This window comes from Medicago truncatula, chromosome 3, assembly GCF_003473485.1.
Source record: "Medicago truncatula cultivar Jemalong A17 chromosome 3, MtrunA17r5.0-ANR, whole genome shotgun sequence".
In the NCBI taxonomy this organism is placed as follows: domain Eukaryota; kingdom Viridiplantae; phylum Streptophyta; class Magnoliopsida; order Fabales; family Fabaceae; genus Medicago; species Medicago truncatula.
In genome coordinates this window covers 36,911,339-36,931,700 of record NC_053044.1, presented here as the reverse complement: position 1 = coordinate 36,931,700, position 20,362 = coordinate 36,911,339, and the positions used below count along the sequence as shown (strand labels likewise).

The 20,362-nt window shown below is 32.3% G+C and overlaps 2 protein-coding genes across 5 annotated transcripts; one reads left to right on the top strand and one right to left on the bottom strand.

The window, feature by feature from the left end:
- Positions 1–271: 271 nt before the first annotated feature.
- On the bottom strand, positions 272–5,665 carry LOC25489425 (uncharacterized WD repeat-containing protein C2A9.03). 4 transcript variants are annotated; one of them, XM_024778462.2, is made up of 10 exons: positions 5,404–5,658; positions 5,152–5,319; positions 4,966–5,052; positions 2,679–2,715; positions 1,842–1,976; positions 1,645–1,755; positions 1,461–1,552; positions 1,279–1,384; positions 1,096–1,182; positions 272–1,004 (listed from the first exon to the last, which is right to left on the bottom strand). In XM_024778462.2, exons 3-10 carry the CDS (start codon positions 5,016–5,018, stop codon positions 591–593), a joined length of 1,035 nt encoding a protein of 344 aa, XP_024634230.1. In that variant the 5' UTR covers positions 5,019–5,052; positions 5,152–5,319; positions 5,404–5,658; the 3' UTR covers positions 272–590. The 4 variants fall into 4 exon arrangements, with proteins under 4 accessions (XP_024634230.1, XP_013460860.1, XP_013460861.1 ...); XM_013605406.3 differs by lacking the exon at positions 2,679–2,715 and having other exon boundaries at positions 5,404–5,665; XM_013605407.3 differs by lacking the exon at positions 2,679–2,715 and having other exon boundaries at positions 1,645–1,752; positions 5,404–5,665.
- Positions 5,666–12,719: 7,054 nt separating this feature from the next.
- On the top strand, positions 12,720–18,422 carry LOC25489424 (probable beta-D-xylosidase 7). Its single transcript, XM_013605405.3, has 6 exons — positions 12,720–13,175; positions 14,604–14,903; positions 15,096–15,265; positions 15,382–15,479; positions 16,441–17,208; positions 17,662–18,422. Exons 1-6 carry the CDS (start codon positions 12,771–12,773, stop codon positions 18,249–18,251), a joined length of 2,331 nt encoding a protein of 776 aa, XP_013460859.1. The 5' UTR covers positions 12,720–12,770; the 3' UTR covers positions 18,252–18,422.
- Positions 18,423–20,362: the final 1,940 nt, after the last annotated feature.

Sequence of the window (20,362 nt, the reverse complement as noted above, 5' to 3'; positions counted from 1 at the left end):
AATTCCTTTCTTTTTATTTATTTATTCTACAACAACTCATTAATTTTTCTGTTTTAGAAGAAATCATATACCATCTCATCCAAGTTCAACTGCTCTTGAATTCGAATTGATTTGTCAATTACTCCCATGTTTTTTGTCAAATTGATTTAAATTTCAGATTAGTCTTTAAAAAACTACCGACACCGAGAAAATCGCGCGTAAAAACAACGGACTAGTAAAGAGACAAAGTCCACTTGGGAGTTGGGACATACATACAAGTGTGCAACTGCTGTTCTGCCAAATCCTTAAACTGGATGGAGAAAATAAGTTCAAAGCAATACTATAATATAATGTTTGATTTGTTTCAAATATACAATAGCAAAGAAGGAGGCAAAATTACTCAAACTATTCAACCTCTAACAAAAGGAAAAACCTTAACTAAATTAGCTCTCTTGAGCAAAATTTGCTATTTGCAGCACCAAGTTCAACGGCAAAATGATTTTAAAAACACATCTTGCAAAAGCAAATTTTAAACCTATTGTAGATAGAAATCTTCCCGTAGATATGCACATGGATCATATCTCTGTACATCTTGAGAGCATTCTACTTGCTTAAATCATCGAGTCCAGATACTGATAATAATGCTTTCTCGTGAACTCTAACAAGCTACCGTAGGTTCGGTCAGCCACACCGACAAACAGAGCCTCTGTGTCAGGGCTAAAAGATAAACCAGCAATTTCACCAAATATATCAATCTCTTGACTTTGTACATAACCAGAATGTGAATCAAAAATATGGACAAAGTCTGCTGGCTCAGCCATGGCCAAAAACTTTCCATCTGATGTGAATTTTAAGGACCTTATTGCACCCATTCTTCCCTTTAATACCGCTATGGACTCGGAAAGATTTCTTATGTCCCACAACCTGCATGTTGTGTCCTGATTCCCAGTAGCCAATATTTGTCCATTGGGGTGCCAAGCAGATGAGAAAGAATAATCCAAGTGCCCTTTTAGGTTTCCAGTGACCTGAGAGATACCATAAATTATATATAATCAGAATCTAAACAAAAGATTAAGGACAATATAACAGCTAAAAAACATCTTTAGATTAAACTACCTTCCCGGTATTAGCATCAGCTATCAGGCCCTCAGTACTGTCCCCAAGAACAGCTAACAACTTTCCATCTGGACTAACAGAAGCATTCTGTTGATAAGCAAAAGTAATTGTTATTTGCAAATGTTCTTACTTAAAATCAAAACAGTAACAGAAATAACATAAATATCAGTTAATGACACTCACATTGACAGACCAATCATACTTGAAACAACCCAGAGAAGCAAAATTCTCTGCATCAAAAACCCGAACTTGGGAATCATTATTTGCTGCGATTACCCTCAACGACCCACTGCAAAGAAAGAGACAGTTGAGTTAGAAACCGAATCCACAAAAGTTCAAAATTTATGCTTCATTTAGATGCTTACCTGGGATTGCGGAAAACATCCACTGCGTTGGTTATAGCACTATCATCTGTAGTTATTTTACTGCAGAATGCAACTCCAGAATGATTCAAATTCTGGTAAAAAAAATTCAAAAGTGTTATAAAGGGGGCCTTCATAAGTTGTTAGGACTGATTATTCAATTGAAAGAAATCACGACGTGCCCTACCTTGCAAAGAAGCTCCCCATGGAAACCACCTGCCACCATCAAGTTTTCCTTAACAGCCATGGTGCTAATTTGCACTCGCGAGACAGGGTGGGCTAATCCACAATGCTTCTGCTAAAGTACATAAGGACAGTAAAATAAGATGAAATTGAGGACAAAAGAAACAAATTTCATTTGATAAAAAATAAGTAGCCACGTACAAGGGTTGGAATAACCGGTTTTGCCACATTAAGCACTTCTTTACCCCTTTGTAGTAATGAGGACCAATGCATCACAGAGTAGTTTTGCATAAGGTAAACATCATGCTTTGATGTTGCCCACAACAGATTCCTCAGCTACAAAAACAAGACATGTTGATAATATCAATATTAACACCCAAGGAGAAATATATGATCATAAAGTAAGATATTGATGTCACTCTAAACAAATCAGGCACCACATTCTAGCGTTGAACAGGACTCGTAAATACAAAAGTATCTATGAATAACAATTACTCTAAGTGTTAGAACAGTGGGGTATAATAGAAGGTATCTGTGTTTAGTTAACTGTTAGTGCATATGATTGTTGCTAAATCAAGTTTGTATGCATCAAGTGTAAATGCCTAAATGGTCAATGCACAATCAATCACACGGCATCATGGAAATCGGTATCTAATTGGAAAGCCAACACTAAATATTAGAGAATTTATCTATCTTACACATGTTTGCAACAAATTACACCAAGTTCTTAATATACCAAGGAATTAATAAACAAAAAAAAAAACATTAAATGAAGAAAGACTGACTTTAAACAATGCTGAGTAATATCTACAGCAGTAAATCCAGTAATCAAGTGCTCAACGTAGGAGAAAAAAAAAAACTCAAAGTAAATAGAAACTAAAGATAATTATTCTAATATTCTATAGACAAGAAGATCTTAGAAATATACAGGCGAACGTCATGAGGCAAGGCTTCTCTTGACAAGACAAAATCAATAAATAACTAATAGCAGATATTGTTAGAGCCCTCTCAAATGTGGTCAGATATTTCCTATCATACCATAAAATTACGTCCTCCCAAGCTGCTCACCTTACACCTGCTTTAAAGAGAAATAGAAGGACTAAATGCATAAACAGGTTAAGCAATAAATTATATTATATTGCAGAAACACATAACTTTGTAGTCATTACATGCACATATGTGTGTATCAATTAAACCGAGGACGAATACATGAACCATATAAGGGAATGATCATGCACAGAGTAGTAGAAAACTAGTGCAGATAACAGTAATATTGAAACTTAGCTAAAGAATTAGTATTTTTGGTATTAACAGTTGTTGTAACAGTTACAGTGGCTTTTCTGCAACTATGCAAGTACGGAATTTATCTTTGTGCCATAAGTGGTAACTAAGACAGCTAATTACATTGTCAGGAATTATATCCCACCAAATTTAATCCATCCACATAAAAGAGTAATTGGAGACAATATGTCAACCATGTATTGTTTCCTCTCCAAGCATTACTAATCTATTTGACTTCAAAACACTGAACAGATTGTTGGTATTAACAAAAATTAACTAGCAGTGACCAATTGTTTAGTGTAATACTCTGCAAAATCCAGTTAGAACAGTAGTGGTATGTTACAACTCATGTGTAACAGAACCTTAAATGGCAGGAAAATGATGGTTTAGAGTCAAAAAGCTCACATCTTATCTCAAGTGTTGTATGTGGGCTTGGTAAGGTGGGAAGTCATTATGTTGAATGTAAGAAAAAGACTTTTTACTTGACAAGAAATCACTAAAATTTTAAGCATGCAACTCATACCATAGCCTTATGCATCTATATCCATCAATTGGCATGAAAACTTCTTGACTGTAGAAATTAGAAAGAATATACGGTGTCCATTGGAGATAATTCTTTTGAAAAAACGAGTTCGTCTTAAGAAAGAATTTGAGTATACAAGATAGGATAAAATAATCTTTGGGAAACATTTTGCTCCCAAAAAAATTAAGGCTCAAAATTCTGAAGTAAGGTCAATTACAAGGAAACAACTGAAACATTTTGATAAAGAATTTACCATAGAGAAGATTTAATTTTCCAAATATGAGCACTGAAACATTTTGATAAAGAATTTACCATAAAGAAGATTTAATTTTCCAAATATGAGCTTTGCATAAGTTATACCAGCACATAAATATTTACATGAAAGGTCATCGACATAATTTCTATGGACAAAACTTAGATGCAAAAAGAGCATCAAAAGTGAATTTTAAGTGAAGAAGAACAACACCATACGCACATAAGTATAACACCAAAAAAGACGCACGTAAGTTTTGTCCAATTTCTATTGGTGCACGTGGAAGAACGAGGTTTTGACAAATTAGTTTCTAAAGAGTTAAACACCCCTCAAACTATACTAGGTTGTTAGGGAGTCTGTTTATACATATGAAATTCCAAAACTATTTCCTTTAAATCCTTATATAAAGGGGTCCGCCTCTAAATCCATCCTGCCAAAAAAAATATGGGTTACATAATCCTGCAAGACTATAATACCAAAATTATAGATATAAAAAATTGATTGGCCCTGTTTTGGATGAATAGCTTATTGCATATGCATATAAGTGCTTATGTATAAGATATTTAATAACAAAAGATAAAATAAAGTCAAACTACTTTCATACAAAGCTATAAGTTTGCTTTGTTTTGTTTGGGTGATCCGCTTTTATACTGTGATGCGGGTGTTGGTGTTTCTGCTGGTTTCCCTTTAAGGATCAGTGGCTATGTTTTTGGTTAGTGGTGGTTTTAAGGTGTTTTTGTTCGCGCCGTGTGTTTGTGGCAACCAATTTCCCCTTTGTATTTTGTTTTTTTTCTCCTCCACCCGAGCTTATTAGTTTGCACGGGCTTGCTGGTTAATATTTTGCCGATTAAAAAAAAAAAAAAAAAAAAGAAGCTATAAGTTGTTTTATAAGCTACCCTAAAGAGCTTATGGAAATAAACTATAAAAAGGTTATAACTCTCCCAAACGCGTCAATAGTCATAACTCATAAGTCAAGTATGACTCCAAACAACAGTTACTAGAACTAAAGCAGCAGCTCCTTCAAAAAAAAAAAAAAAAAAAAAAAAAAGAACTAAAGCACCAGCTGGATGTAGTAGTATAAAACAATCAATTAATCAGATTAAATAATTAATAAAAAACATAACTTAAAATCAACACTAATACAATCAACTAAAAATTCTGTTTAAATAAAAAATATATTAGTGAATTAAGTTTAACACAGATGAACAAGCACAACTCAATACAATCCCACCAAATGAATATAGAAATAAAATGAACAAATTTTCTACCTGAAAATGCGCAATTGTTGACTTGACAAGCCTGGTATTGAACTGAAAATCATAGAACGAATTTCCTTTCTCCACTTCCAAGCATTCCTAATAACCGAAAGAAAAAAAAAAATATACAAAGTTTAGAAAAGTGAAAACCGCAACGAAATTTGTAACAGTAACTTTCCACAATAAAAAGAAATTAACCTTGTCAAGGTCCTCACGAGAGCGCGTGAGACATTCGTAGTTCTTATACTGTTTCAAACGAGTTTCACGATATTCATCTCTACTATAATTAAGCTTCTCCCATGGAATTCCTTGAATATCTTTCCCGTTTCGTGCTTCGAAAGCTGAAGTATCAGTCTTTACATTACTCTGTTCTTCCAAACCAAAATGAAAACTCTGAATTGAACAATGAAAAATAAGCCTAAATAAACGAAAATAGTGAAGAAACGGTACCGTTTGAAAATCGTCTTCGCAGTCGGAGTCGGAGTCGGAGTCGGTATTGTAGGTGTTACGGCGAGGAGGATTTTCTGGGACGGTTTGTTGTTCTTCGTCTTCGAAATCAGAGAATTCGAATTCGACGTAATCTTCGAAGTTAGCGAATTCGAGATCAACGTTGTTGAATTGGTCCATTGTCGAGAGAATGAAAATGAAGTAAGAGAAGAGGAATGTGAGAAAATGAAGGAGTGTGTTGTGAAAGAAAGAGCACAGAAAGATGTTAGCTATGATGTTGTACTTATAGCGAAATGGTGAGAAAGGTGGAAGAAGGTGGGGTCCACGTTTGTATTTTTATACGTAAACGAAATTCGGGAACTGCCCGTTATTAACTGCTTTTTCTGCCGTTTACATTCTTCAATTTGTATCAAACATTTTACCATCGTTTTTTTACTGTGTTTCTTATTTTATTTTATTTTAATTTAAAATATATATTTTAAAGGAAATTTACATCCTTACAAAAAATTACATATATTTCAACAATAAGTAAGACCCACTTGATATTGTTTCAAGAATTGTCATATATTTCTTTTGAGAATTGATTAAATAAGTGATGTGTATGTGTGAAACACTTTAGCTGTATTTTAATAAAATAATTATTGAAGATGTTTTAATATTAAACTTTCATTTATGTTTAACTCTCTCGTAAAGATAGATAAATCAAATAAACTTAGAGTTTGACAAAATATATATGGTATGGAAGTGTTATGAATATTCTATTTAACATTCACTATTTTATTAGATAACATACATGTGAACACCACACAAGAATAAATTTTACATAAAATATGATGAAATTCACATGAGTTTTGTCCAATAAAAAAATGAGTATTAGAGAATGATAGAGCACGCGGAATAGGAGCTATAACGTTGCTAATTTTGCAGTTCAGGAAATGACATGCTACCAAGTTCGATCGAGTGTCGACATTGGAGAAGGATTAAAGTGAGGTCCCAATTGGGCCAATGGTTTTTCGGTAGAGAAGCACAGTCCACCAATTAGGATTTTGCCGATCCACGTGTCCAGTTGATAGCATAGTTTACAAAGCCTGGCACTCCGTGGTTCCACCACGTGGACTTGCACAAAATTTGCGTCACATTCTATTCTAGTACCACCTCAATTGTGTCCCCATAATTAACACCGTTTATTCTTGGTTTATTTAACCATGATTAATTTCCTTACAATACAGACAAGACATTGGTTTCTTTCATGAGTTGAGTTGAGTTGTTTTCTACTCCAAAACAAAGTGTGCATTTTATTTAGAGTAAATATGTTTTTTTTTTTTTTTTTTTTATGAGTTGTAACATTTTGAACAAATTAAAGAATAGAAAATACATGCAAAAATAAGTGTTAGTTTGATTAAAAAAAAAAGGAAAGAATTAATATTAAAATGGTAATCAACATCCTTTGTTGGCACGGTTTATTTATGTGTAATCTTACTATTTATCATGTTCAGTCTCTCATTCCTCAGAGCGTTTATTGGCGTTGAGAACAACAAATCAGTGACGATCCATCGTTATTCAGTCTCACTATATCCTTGACTAGGTTTTGAGTCTTCAACAACCCACGTTGTGACTTAGTAGTCTTGAGAAAGAATCAACTTACTCGCTCGGCTATTCTGACATCACATATCCTTTAATCGGATGAGGGGCTTCCTTGCCTAATTGTTATAATCGTATACTTGTCGAATTCGACTAACTGAACAATTGCTTTTAGGTGTAAACACGAACTAAATAATATCAATATGGTAGGCAAAGTCTCATGATGTTTCTTAACTTATGATCAGAATTTGTCTTTTTTCCATTTCGATCATTTATATTTTTAAATTTTTACTTTGTTGTCCTTTTTTGTGTAATTTGAATAGAAACCAAAAATACATATCATGTTCATCATCATCATCTTCATTAAAATCTCAAATCTTAAAAAAATCATCTTCATCAGAAACCTTTGTCGTTCTAGCTATTGTTGTCGAACTATTTCACGTTTTTTCAAAAAAGGATTGATCATATGTTGACTCGCGGTCCTCTTCAATAAAGTCTAAATTTTGTTGACACAACACCTATGACAACAATAAATACTTATCGAAAATAAAAGTGTATCTTATAGGTAACACATGCAACTTCTATAACTCCATTGTTGTACCGTCGCATATCATTAAATTGATATTTAATAAAATGTTATAAGTTTTTTCCCTTTAAAAAAATATCTCATTCAATAATTTATCTCTCACACACATTTTGCTCTCTTTTCCTTGAGAGGACTCTTTTTTTACTCTTTTTTTACTTTATTTTTTTTCTCTCTTCGTACACTAAATTTTGCTTGAAAGAGAGGGAAGGATGAAAACAGAAAATTCAAATCCGTTTTTGGACGTTCCCTTAATTGGACAATTAATTGATAATTGATACAAGCCCAAAATATGACCTAATTTGTTTGATTTTTTTTCTAATCAATGAACTAACCTACGTTGACATGTTACTACTTTTAGTTTCTTTTGTTTTTGGGACAGCGTTACTAACCTTTTAGTCACTACTTTTTTTTTTGTTGAAGGATTTTAGTTACTTTTTAATAATCAATAGTTTTTTTTATACAAAATAATCAATAGTTTTTAAACAATATACTTTAATAACAACCAATTAATTTACTAAAAACAACTGCCGAATTGTATATTGTGTGTGTGAATATATATTTTACAATTATAATGAAAAAGACATTCATTAGAAAAGTCAGTTGAATTCATTTATCGTTCATTAGATAAGGTAATTAAATTAATGCAGCGTTCATACTTGACAAGAATGGGACACATTGAACTTGTAGAGGCAGCTTCTTGGTTAAGTTTGTTTAGTTCAACTAATTTATAATTTTTAGGGCAGATAATCTTTAATAATAGAATAGATGTCATGTCAGACCCAACTTTCTTAAAACTAGGTAGTTCATTTGCAAAAAAGATGCTGCTTCTAGGTTCAATAGATTAGTCCACTTTGATTAATTTTTCAAATTATCCATATCTTAATTTTCATTGTTTTGCTTTATCATCCAAGGATTAGGATTATATAATATCATTTAGATTGTAAGTGTGTCATTCTTTAATTTGCTATTTGAATGAAATTGTTTGCTGTGAAAAGGAAAACTTGTTCTAGAGGACTTGAAACGGATAGCAACGTCTTGTCTAAGCGGATGTCGGCAAAAGATATTTTATTTTCACTTTCAATCGACCTAGTATTATTTAATTTTAACTATTTACATAAACTTTGAACTTGAAAGATCGTAGTCTTATAGGAGGGACTAAACAAATATTTCACTTTAAGATTTATTTATTTCAGAAAGCAAGGTTTTATTTGAAAGAGTAAAGCAGGGTTAATTTGGGATATTTTATGTACATAAAACGAATAGAAAACAAAGTAAAATTTATAACGTAATAAACAATTTTATTTTCAACATATGTGAGATTTATGAATTAATAATAAAAAGAGTTTATCTCAAATTAAAAGATAAATATATTTATCTTTTTAAGAGTAATTTATAAATAATAACCACACTCTTCAAATGAGACGTCTTTTATAAAAATTAAAATTATGAAAACTCAAACAAGAGGCAAAGCAAACAATATTATAATGTTTTCCGTAAATAAGCATTTAAAACTCAAGCTATATAAGTAGAAAATATTGTATTTCTCCTTAAAGAAAAACAGAATATTGTATTTTGGTTAGAAATAAATTATTTGTGAGTAAACCATCAAATTTATCTTATCTTTGTAAGTCACTTTCAAATTAGTCATCAACTCTATTAATATTTTAAAATAATCAATATCTTTATCAAAAGTTTTTCAATTAAGTCTTTCGTCATGTGACAAAAACAAAGAGAAATGAATCTAATTGAGAAACATTTGACAATATTTCAAAATAGTTTACGTCTTTGTCAAAAGTTTCTCAGCCAAATCCCTCGTCATATAACAAAAACATAGAGAGAAGATTTAATTGAGAAACTTTTGACAAAGATATGAACTATTTTGAAATATTAATAGAGTTAAACACTTACAAATTTTACATTCCTTCGTTAAAAAATATAAATAATAATTTGCATGAATTAAATTTTATTTAAAATGATGACAAATAGATAAAATAATATTTAAAACAACTATTAATTATTAAAATATTACTTCTTTTCTATGTGGGACCACATAATACATATTTTATTACTTTTTTTAAACATGAGACCCGTTATTTGTCTAGGAGAGAGATGTACCTTATATAGTTATTCGTTACTTAACGGGGACTCATTATCTCTTCCTCCAATGGGAGGTCCTTAACGGGGAGTGATCCTTGTTCAGTAAGGACCTCCCATTGGAGATGCTTTAAGAGGACTACTTTTATTCAATCTTTTATGAGCAAATGGTCACTTTCGTCCCTGACTCTGCACCTCGTTGTCACATAGGTCCCTGACTCAGAATTAAATACAAAGAAGTCCTTGACTCTGCATTTCCGTTGTCACTTTAGTCCTCAGCGTTAAATAATTATGTTAAGTGTGTCACAAAGACTAAAATGAAAGTAAAAAATGGTCACTTTAGTCCCTCAACAAAAAATCAATATCTCAAACTTGAATCTCAATTCCCTAAATATCATCCCTAAATCCCTAAAAAAAATATACACTAATATGTGACATTTTTCTCTTGTAAAAAAAAAAGTGACTTTTTCTAAACATTGTAAACTTTTTTTTCTTGAGATGTATTGAATATTCTATGTTCTATAAATTGTATTGAAAGTTTTATATATTTTTTATGCTTAACGGTAAAACTTTGTCCACGGTATTAAACAATCAATTGTGTAAAAAAAAAATTATGCTGATATTATTAATCTCTATTTTTTAATTTTAAATAAAATAATGCTATATTTTGAACAAAAACAAAAAAAATGTTGTATTAATATTGTTAAATAAGATAATAAATTATGGATTTGAGATTTTCAATTTAAGGGATTTAAGATTCAAGTTGGGGATATTGATTTTTGGTTCAGGGGCTAAAGTGATAATTTTCTACTTTCACTTTAGTCCATGTGACACACTTAACATAATTATTTAATGTTAGATACTAAAGTGATAACGAAAGTGCAGAGTCAGGGTTAATTTGTATTTAATCCTGAATCAAGGACCTATGTGATAAGGAAGTGCAAAATCAGAATTAAAGTGACCATTTGCTCATCTTTTATCCTCCTTTATTTTCCTAAAAATTACACTTGCTGGATTAATCAACCTGGACGGTAAAATACACTAATTTTCTCGCGTTGCAATCGGTTAATCTAGAGAGAAAATTGTGTTTTTTCTGGTTTGAATTAATAAATTTTCTGGTTTGAATTAATACATTTGGAAGGAAGCGAGTTTTAAGAAGTGAGAAAAGAAGTTTTCTTTTTTCCTTTAACTTAAGTCACATAGAAAGTTAATGTGGGCCTGGATTGCATTTACCTTTGAGGTTTAGTATAAGAAAATTGCTCTTTAGGCACCTATGGTCTGCTCTTAGGTATCCTCAACTGACAAAAAATATCTCATGGCAGTTAACTATCGTTAGTTGATGAATAATAGTTAACTGTCATTCACTCATCAGCAGTAGCAGTTAACTACCGTTTTGCACTGATCATATACTAGAAAAGAAACAACAACTCTCATGTATTAAAAAACATAAACATAATCACTCCAAACTTCAAGAAATCAATCTCAATCAAATTTCTTCAAATACAAGTATGTGTCATGTAAGTGTGTAAAATCCTTAAGCATACACATTATTAGTTTTATATGTTAGTTTTTTTTTTTGTTTATATGTTAGTGTTTAGGGTTTAGATTTTTGATGACTTTTTGTGTGGTTTTTGATCAAATATTTGCATGTATTAACTGTGAATGTTGTTTGAACCAAGTTTAAATGCAATGTGGTAGTTTAAAAATAATTGAAATAACACAATGATCAAAGTATGTATATTTTGTGTTCTAAGTGTTTGATGAAATGTTTCAATAAATTTTTCATTGGTTTTTTGTTCTTCTGTTGCTTGTTGTCAGAGCCGTCCCTGTGAAATTGGACGCCCGACTCTCTTAATAAAAATAGGCCCCTAAAAAATATAATTAAAAAAAAAAAAAACTTATCATGTTTTATTTTATTTTATTTTCTTAGAGAATAATTATAATGTTGTTGTTAAAACTTTTCGATTTATACAACAAGTACATGCCAAAAATTACATGTAATCTAAGAATAAGTAATATTATACTTTTACTTGTAAATAAGTAATTAGAAGTAGAAGGAGAAAATATTGATGAAATATAGACCTCAAATCCATTAAAATTAGGCCAAAAAAAAACCCTATCATGGTGGAAAAAAATACAACTAAAAAATATCACATATGGCATTTCTGGGAGTTGAATTGTAGCCCCTAAGCACTGCACTACCGAGTTAAACCACTGGGCCACATGTCTTGCATTGTCAATCCTGCAATGCTTACGCCTATATATTATTATTTTCAGTGCAGTTTTTTTTTTTAAAAAAAAAAAATTTTGGGCCCAAAATTGGGGAGGCCCAGCTCCATTGAGCTGTTTGCACCTCCCCATGGACGGCCCTGCTTGTTGTGTACATATGGTTGAAAATCCAGATAGGCTCAAGCTAGGCAGCCAGACCACCCAGACCAACATCGTATGTAGAGAAATTGATGTGACGAGCCCTACTTCTAAAAGGGTATGTCATAGGAACGTCAATGGAGAGAGAACCTCACAAACGAGTTTGCCACAAGTGGTTGACCGTACATAGAAACTTCTATAAATTCATCAACATGGTTTTTTGCGTGGTTTAGATTGGGTTGATAGTTTTTGTGGTGCACGACACACTGAAACTTCTATAAATTGGTGTGTTTCGTTCATTTAAGAACCACACAACAAAATCATGAACACTTATTCAGTAAATCTGAATACCAAGTTAACTGCAGTTTACTACAATAGAAAAAAAAAACTCAATTTATTTAAGATTCAGGTTGATGTCCCAACAACTGACTTGAACGATCAAGTAAATCAAATTAACCGTTGACTCAACCATATACACGTTAGATGGCTAATGAAATAATATATGGGCATGCAATTTCAAGTTCCAATACTAAAGGTATCTATCTCATCACTAAAATTGAGATAGAGTGATTCCATTGAAACTTTTACTTGTGGGACACATATATTGAAACATAATAATTAGCAAATAAATAAAACAACAAAAACTAATAATTGCCACTAATCTAGTAGTAGTAGTAGTAGTACTCTTCTCTCTCTATAACATTTTCCAGCCCAATAATGCACTCACTTCTCACTTCTCACTATGGCCCTCTCATCAACCTTTACCTTTGTCACCATCATTTCCCTTTTCCTCACTCTCACTTACTCAGTCCTTGCTCAGCTACCACCATTTGCTTGTGATTATTCAAACCCATCAACCAGATCCTATCCATTTTGCAACCCAAAACTTCCCATCACACAAAGAACCAAAGACCTTGTTTCAAGACTCACATTGGATGAGAAACTTGCTCAACTAGTTAACTCAGCTCCTCCCATTCCTAGACTTGGTATCCCTGCTTATGAATGGTGGAGTGAAGCACTTCATGGAATTGGTAATGTTGGACGTGGGATCTTCTTCAATGGAAGTATCACTTCAGCTACTAGCTTCCCTCAAGTCATTCTTACTGCAGCTAGCTTTGATTCTCATCTTTGGTACCGTATCGGTCAGGTATATTGATCACTTTTAGAATTTATAAGGTGTAAGATAACTAAATCAACTTCACAACCGCCTTAAAAAAATTCATAACCGCTTTTGAATTTTAGACATGCTTTTTAGCTTATTAGCATTTGTGAGAGAGAGTGAAAACGGCTTAGGTTTTTTTACCTTTTAGCTTATTTTTACGGTCTAACGGGCACAAATAATTTAGTCTTGCATCATGCACAAGTTTGTTTACCACTATTGGATCAATATGTCGTATTTGATCCAAGAGTAAGACTTATTTATACAATGGTGGGACTTATTGATCCAATAATGTGTTTACTACTCTTGGATCAATATGTCGTATTTGATCCAACTGCAAGACTTGCTGATACAATGGTGGGACTTGTCGATCCAATAATGAGAACGAATTTGTGCATGGTGCAAAACCTATCTCACATATCCACCATAAAATTGGTCATTCTTATAAGCTATCCAAAATAGTTTACTAGTATATGAAAATAAATTGGCTTTACTTTATTTTATATTTTGTTAAAGAAATAATTTCGCTTAATTTCACTTTTGGCCTATAACGCATCGCTATTGTGCTACTTTGACCCCCTATATTTTTTCCTCTATGATTTGGTAGTACCCCTCCCAATTTGGCACACATTTTATGCTTAGTGCCATTCATCTTTATATTGAGCATGGATTTTATTTAGTAACAACTAAAAGCACAAAAAATTTGAAACCCTAATTAGGGATTTCATTCGCTCTCACAGGTACGAGCTGATTTGTTGCGTTTTTGTTTTGAATTTTAATGAAAAGCCACGTTGACTATGAGAGTTGAGTGCAGGTCAATAAGCAATGTCATCACAATGTAAAATTTGGAAAAAAAATTGAGAGAGGGACTACCAAATAGCAAATGGGAGCCAAAATCGTACAACCGCAATACTTGGGGGCCAAAAACATAGTTAAGCTATATAATTCATACATAAGCATTGTAAGCACTTAATTTAGTTGTTTATCTAAATAGGGTCTAAGTTGAGTGTTGCTTCATCCATATCGGTATCAGGGGAGTTGTAGTCTTGTAGAGAATCCAAGTTCAGGGGAGTTATTAGGGTAGTCGAACTCTAACTGAGTACAGAACAAAACAGCCGCCACCACAGCACTGTCACCATCGGAAAACAGGATTTGGATCCTTTGCATTGCAAAATTTTTATAATGAAGTGCATTGCAAAGCCATTAGATTCAGAGAGAAAATGCAGAGCCGCTAGTAGATTAACGACTCTGGTAGCTTTCTCTCTCTTTCAAACTAACGGTTTTGCAGCATGGTTACCATAAAGCAGCTACTGAAGAACCATTTTGCAGAAAATATAAGGCTCATAAATAGTGAAGTTACTGATCATTTTTTTGGCTGGTATTAATTGTTTTTGAATGAATGTGGAAATGAAATAGGCAATTGGGGTTGAAGCGAGAGCAATATACAATGGAGGACAAGCAATGGGGATGACATTTTGGGCACCAAACATAAACATATTCAGGGATCCAAGATGGGGGAGAGGACAAGAAACAGCTGGTGAAGATCCTATGATGACTTCTAACTATGCTGTTTCCTATGTTAGAGGACTTCAAGGTGATTCTTTTCAAGGAGGTAAATTGAGGGGACACCTTCAAGCTTCTGCTTGTTGCAAACATTTCACTGCCTATGATTTGGACAATTGGAAGGGTGTTAATCGCTTTCACTTCGATGCTCGCGTAAGTAACTACACATGCCTAGTTACAATGCTCTTATGTTCCTCTTTTTACCACGTCTGGTCTTAAATATAAGCAAAAGAAATTGATCCAAATTCCAAACTTATGTACTTTTTGCATATACATTTTTGCTTATATTTAAGATCAGAGTGAGAAACTTTTACTAAATCGCCATGACATATTATGATTCTTCAGGTGAGTTTGCAAGATTTAGCAGACACATATCAACCACCATTTCGTAGTTGCATTGAGCAAGGACGGGCTAGTGGAATAATGTGTGCTTATAACCGTGTAAATGGAATTCCAAGTTGTGCCGATTTCAATCTCTTAACGAATACTGTTAGAAAACAATGGGAATTCCACGGGTGAATAATTACTGATTAATTAGTTTCACTTTTTACTTAACTTATTATCTTGTTGAACCAATGAATGGTTGGTTAGTTCTTAATTAAGTGTAACATTTTGTGGTGAATAAAATCAGGTATATTGTGTCAGATTGTGGAGCTGTTGGGATCATACATGATGAGCAAGGGTATGCAAAATCAGCAGAGGATGCTGTAGCTGATGTTCTTCATGCTGGTATATATTTAGTGATATCTTACCCTCTTCTTAAATTGTTATTATCTTTTTCTTGCTTTGATTTATTATGTGATAATTCTAATAACCATACAATTAAATCTTGGTTATGAGTGAAATGAATTCACAAAGTGTAAAGGTTAATTACCTAATCTGCAAATCACTTGTCACAAAGTGTAAAGATTTAATTACTACTCATGAAAGCATTGTCACTTGTCTTTTGTCGGTTTAGATAATGGCTTTGAATATGGTTTTGGCCCACTTGTAGTCCTGTAGCCATGTGTCTCTCAGTCTCAGTCAACCATCATCTCATTCAATTCTGTTTTTTATGCTGATATAGTATTATTCTTTCTGGTTATTCCTTTTTCAAATTTTGCATTTCACAATTTTGATTGAGAACTTGATGTTTAACTTTACTTTCATGGTTTTCTATCTTTGAATATTTCTTTTTCTTTTTCCAACCATCAAAATATTAACTCTTTGGCTAATCTGCTCTTGTCCATTTGTCTTTGTTTCATCTATGACTGTTAGTCCTTGAAAAAGAATTTCCCTCAACCTCAACAATATTTATTATTCTTATTATATAATGACGATTACACCCTTGTATATATAGTAAGCTATTTACATTTATGTAGACAAGTCCAAAGGGAAATAATTACACTATGTTTAGTTATTAAAATACTATTATCTTTAATTTAATTGTATCTAACTATAATATTTTGGATTTAATTACTATGCATTAACAATATAAAAAAGGTTACATTGAATTTCATTGTAAAGACATATATACAAATATTTTAAAATGGTGTTATGACATATAATACCATGGTGAAATCTAACTGGATGTCTGGAAAAAAATTACACTATCATTGTGTAATTATGGTTTTCTTGACTATAGGACTGTCATTGTAATTGTAACTGTAATTTAGTTGAATCACAAAAATTTTGCTTTGAAAATTTGCAGGGATGGATTTAGAATGTGGAAGTTATTTGACAGACCATGCAAAATCGGCAGTGCAACAGAAAAAATTACCTATAGTTCGAATAGACCGTGCCCTTCACAATCTATTTTCAATTAGAATAAGGCTAGGCCAATTTGATGGAAATCCAGCAAAGCTTCCATTTGGAATGATTGGTCCCAACCATGTCTGTTCCGAAAATCATTTATATCTAGCTCTTGAAGCTGCAAGAAACGGCATTGTCCTTTTAAAGAACACTGCTTCACTTCTTCCACTTCCAAAAACTAGTATTTCCTTAGCAGTGATAGGTCCTAATGCCAATGCTTCCCCTCTAACTCTTCTAGGAAACTATGCTGGCCCTCCTTGTAAATCTATTACGATACTTCAAGGGTTTCAACACTATGTTAAGAACGCTGTTTTTCACCCTGGTTGTGATGGTGGACCAAAGTGTGCTTCGGCTCCAATAGACAAGGCAGTGAAAGTTGCTAAGAATGCGGATTATGTTGTTCTTGTTATGGGATTGGATCAAAGTGTAGAGAGGGAAGAGCGTGATCGTGTTCATCTTGACTTGCCAGGCAAGCAACTTGAGCTCATTAACAGTGTTGCCAAAGCTTCTAAGAGACCGGTTATTTTGGTGCTCCTTTGTGGAGGTCCTATTGATATTAGTTCAGCTAAAAATAACGATAAAATTGGAGGTATTATCTGGGCTGGTTATCCGGGTGAACTCGGAGGCATTGCACTTGCACAGATTATCTTCGGGGATCACAATCCAGGTGAAGTTTCTTGTATAATTTGCACTTGTGAACTATTAAACAAACATAAGGAGATTAGAGAATATACAATTTGGTTTATGAAAATGAGAAATTTTGTTAGAGCTTATTAGTAGTTGTCTACAGAAGGATGATTTTTTTTTTTTTAATAAGTGGGCATATTTAGAGAATAAACAACACAAGTTGCAAGACCAAATTATATGCGAGTTTAAAGACCGTATATTGCATCATGTAAAACATTTTCATGACCATCCAATTTTTTCTTGCAACATACATGTTGTAGAGATATTTTAGGAGCAATATAACAAAGTGGTGAAATCTGATTGAATGACTGAAAAAGTTTTATACTGTTAATACATGGTCCTTAAATTCATTATCTTAAGTCTTTAGAAAACATAATGCAAGCTCATAAATTTACATTTTCACCGCTCAATTTTAGTCATGAATGCAATGCAGGAGGAAGACTACCAATTACTTGGTACCCAAAAGATTACATTAAAGTTCCAATGACAGACATGAGGATGAGAGCTGATCCCACAACCGGCTATCCAGGAAGAACTTACAGATTTTACAAGGGTCCTACAGTATATGAATTTGGCCATGGACTAAGCTACACAAAATATTCCTACGAGTTTGTTTCCGTTACACATGACAAACTTCATTTCAATCAATCGTCCACTCATTTGATGACTGAAAATTCAGAAACTATACGGTACAAATTAGTTTCAGAGTTGGATGAAGAAACCTGCAAAAGCATGTCGGTCTCAGTCACTGTTGGAGTTAAAAACCATGGAAACATTGTAGGGAGGCACCCTATATTGCTGTTTATGAGACCACAAAAACATCGAACCAGAAGTCCTATGAAACAATTGGTAGGTTTTCATAGTTTGTTGTTAGATGCAGGGGAAATGAGCCATGTTGGATTTGAGCTTAGTCCTTGTGAGCATCTTAGTCGAGCGAACGAGGCTGGTTTGAAGATCATAGAAGAAGGGTCTCATTTGTTGCATGTGGGTGAAGAAGAGTACCTAATAGATATCATTGTTTGATGATACATATTTATTCTTAAACAAGATAAAGCTAATATAGTGATCTTGTTTATGAAACATGATTTATTTGGAGATTACTAGAACCAAAAATGTACTGTAATGTGATTCCCGTTTCATGGTATATGTATGTATATGATATTTATTTAGATGATCGATGCACTTAATTTTCAATTTAGGCTTAATTGCATGTTTGATCCCTTATGTTTATTTTACTTTTTAAGTTGGTCCCTTATGTTTTAAAAGTTTCAAGATGGTCCCTTACGTTTTAAAAGTTTTAAGTTGGACTAAAACGTTACTCACGTTGGAATAAATTAGTCTCTTCAGTCACTTAACGATTAAAGATTCGGGTTGAGGATATGGGTGATGAAACTTAACTTATTTAAAAAACCAATTTTAAAACATTTTTTTAATTTTTTTTTGTTTTATTAAACTCAATATCATGTCGCGGAAGAGACTAACTTATTTCAATGTGAGTAACGTTTTGGACCAACTTGAAACTTTTAAAACGTAAGGGACCAACTTAAAACTTTTAAAAGATAAGGGGCCAATTTAAAAAACTAAAATAAAAATTAGGGATCAATTTATTTACCTTACTTTCACCTTAAGTCTTGTTATTCAATTCAAAATTTCAAAGTCTTTAAAACTTTTAACATTTGCAACTTAACTATCATTGTAATTTAAATGCTTTCTTCTGTTTTCAACCATTTACTTATGTCTTCCTATAAAATTTGACATCGTTAATGATTGGCATGTTCGGTGAGACAAATTTAGATTAACTTGTTATTGTCAAAAACACTATGACAACGTGTTTATGCCGCAAAATATACGAGGGTAATAATGCCACTTTAGTAAGTATCCCGGAATAAATTGATGATGATAGTCTGGTGTTTCATTTTGATCTCTTGTGTCGGTTATGGATGATTTGGTTTTGAGTGAGGACTTAGACTTTGTTCATAAGTTTAGAGGGGAAAAGAGGAGAATTTTGGAAAAACATTGAAAGGGAGAGTTTTTGGTTTCATTTTTTTTATAATACAAAATCCTTTCCAGCAACTCAAAATTTGTATTGAATGAAGATTTTTTTAGAGGGTTTACATGAATTTTTTAAATTTAATCTATGTTATTATAATATTATTAAACTAAAAAACATATTAATTATAAGCTTAATTAATTTATCATTCTCTAAAAATATACTATTTTAAATTTATTAAAAAATTTATCTATTTTTCCCTATATTTCCCGCCTCAAAGCCCTCTCTTTCCCTTTACTTCAAACTCACAAGTCTTCGTGTTTTGTTAACCGAGACTTTTCATTAAAATGGATTTTTTTGGGAGTCTTGCTTTCCTGTTGGATTGACTTTGAATATATTGCATCACAACCTACCGATTACTATTACTAGCATTAATGTTCATGTTACTCAATTGTGTTGCATCTTCCATACAATCTCAAAATACTCACACGTAAAGAAAATATGAGAATGAGTTTCATTCTCCTTTATGCACATTGTATTCCAAATTTACTAAGCTATTTGACTCCAAATAAAATGAATTTATCGTGTAGATTTTTTTTTCTTTCAATAATCATATTGTAGATTAAATCATATCTTTAATATATTAACAAAGACATATATTCTACCAAAAAAACAAACACATATTTTCCATTGTTATTAATTGCTTGTTTTTCTAAGTAGGGTGACTCAAACTCTGGCATACATCGCATAAAATTTAGGCCATGAATTTTTAGTGGATGTGTATATGATATGATGGTTTCGATTTCCTTAGTCATCACCAAGAACCTCTCTTGTATGCACCCTATATATTTCATTATTTAATTTGGTCTCATAAATGCAACACAAATGATCCAAAAAGATTGTGAACATTTAATATTTAAGGTCACCACCGACAAGTTCAATATAATACAGTATCTCAAATCTTCGCATTTAGTGTTTCATCACTAGATCACCCTTTGAAACAAAAAATTATTTTACTCAAAAAATACTTTATTATTTTTTTATTTTAGTTTATAACATATGAAAATTAAAATTGTGTTTGTTAAGTTCTTCTTTTAATCTTTAAAAAAGTTGTTAAGTTTTTTTAAGTCTTGGTCCTAGATCT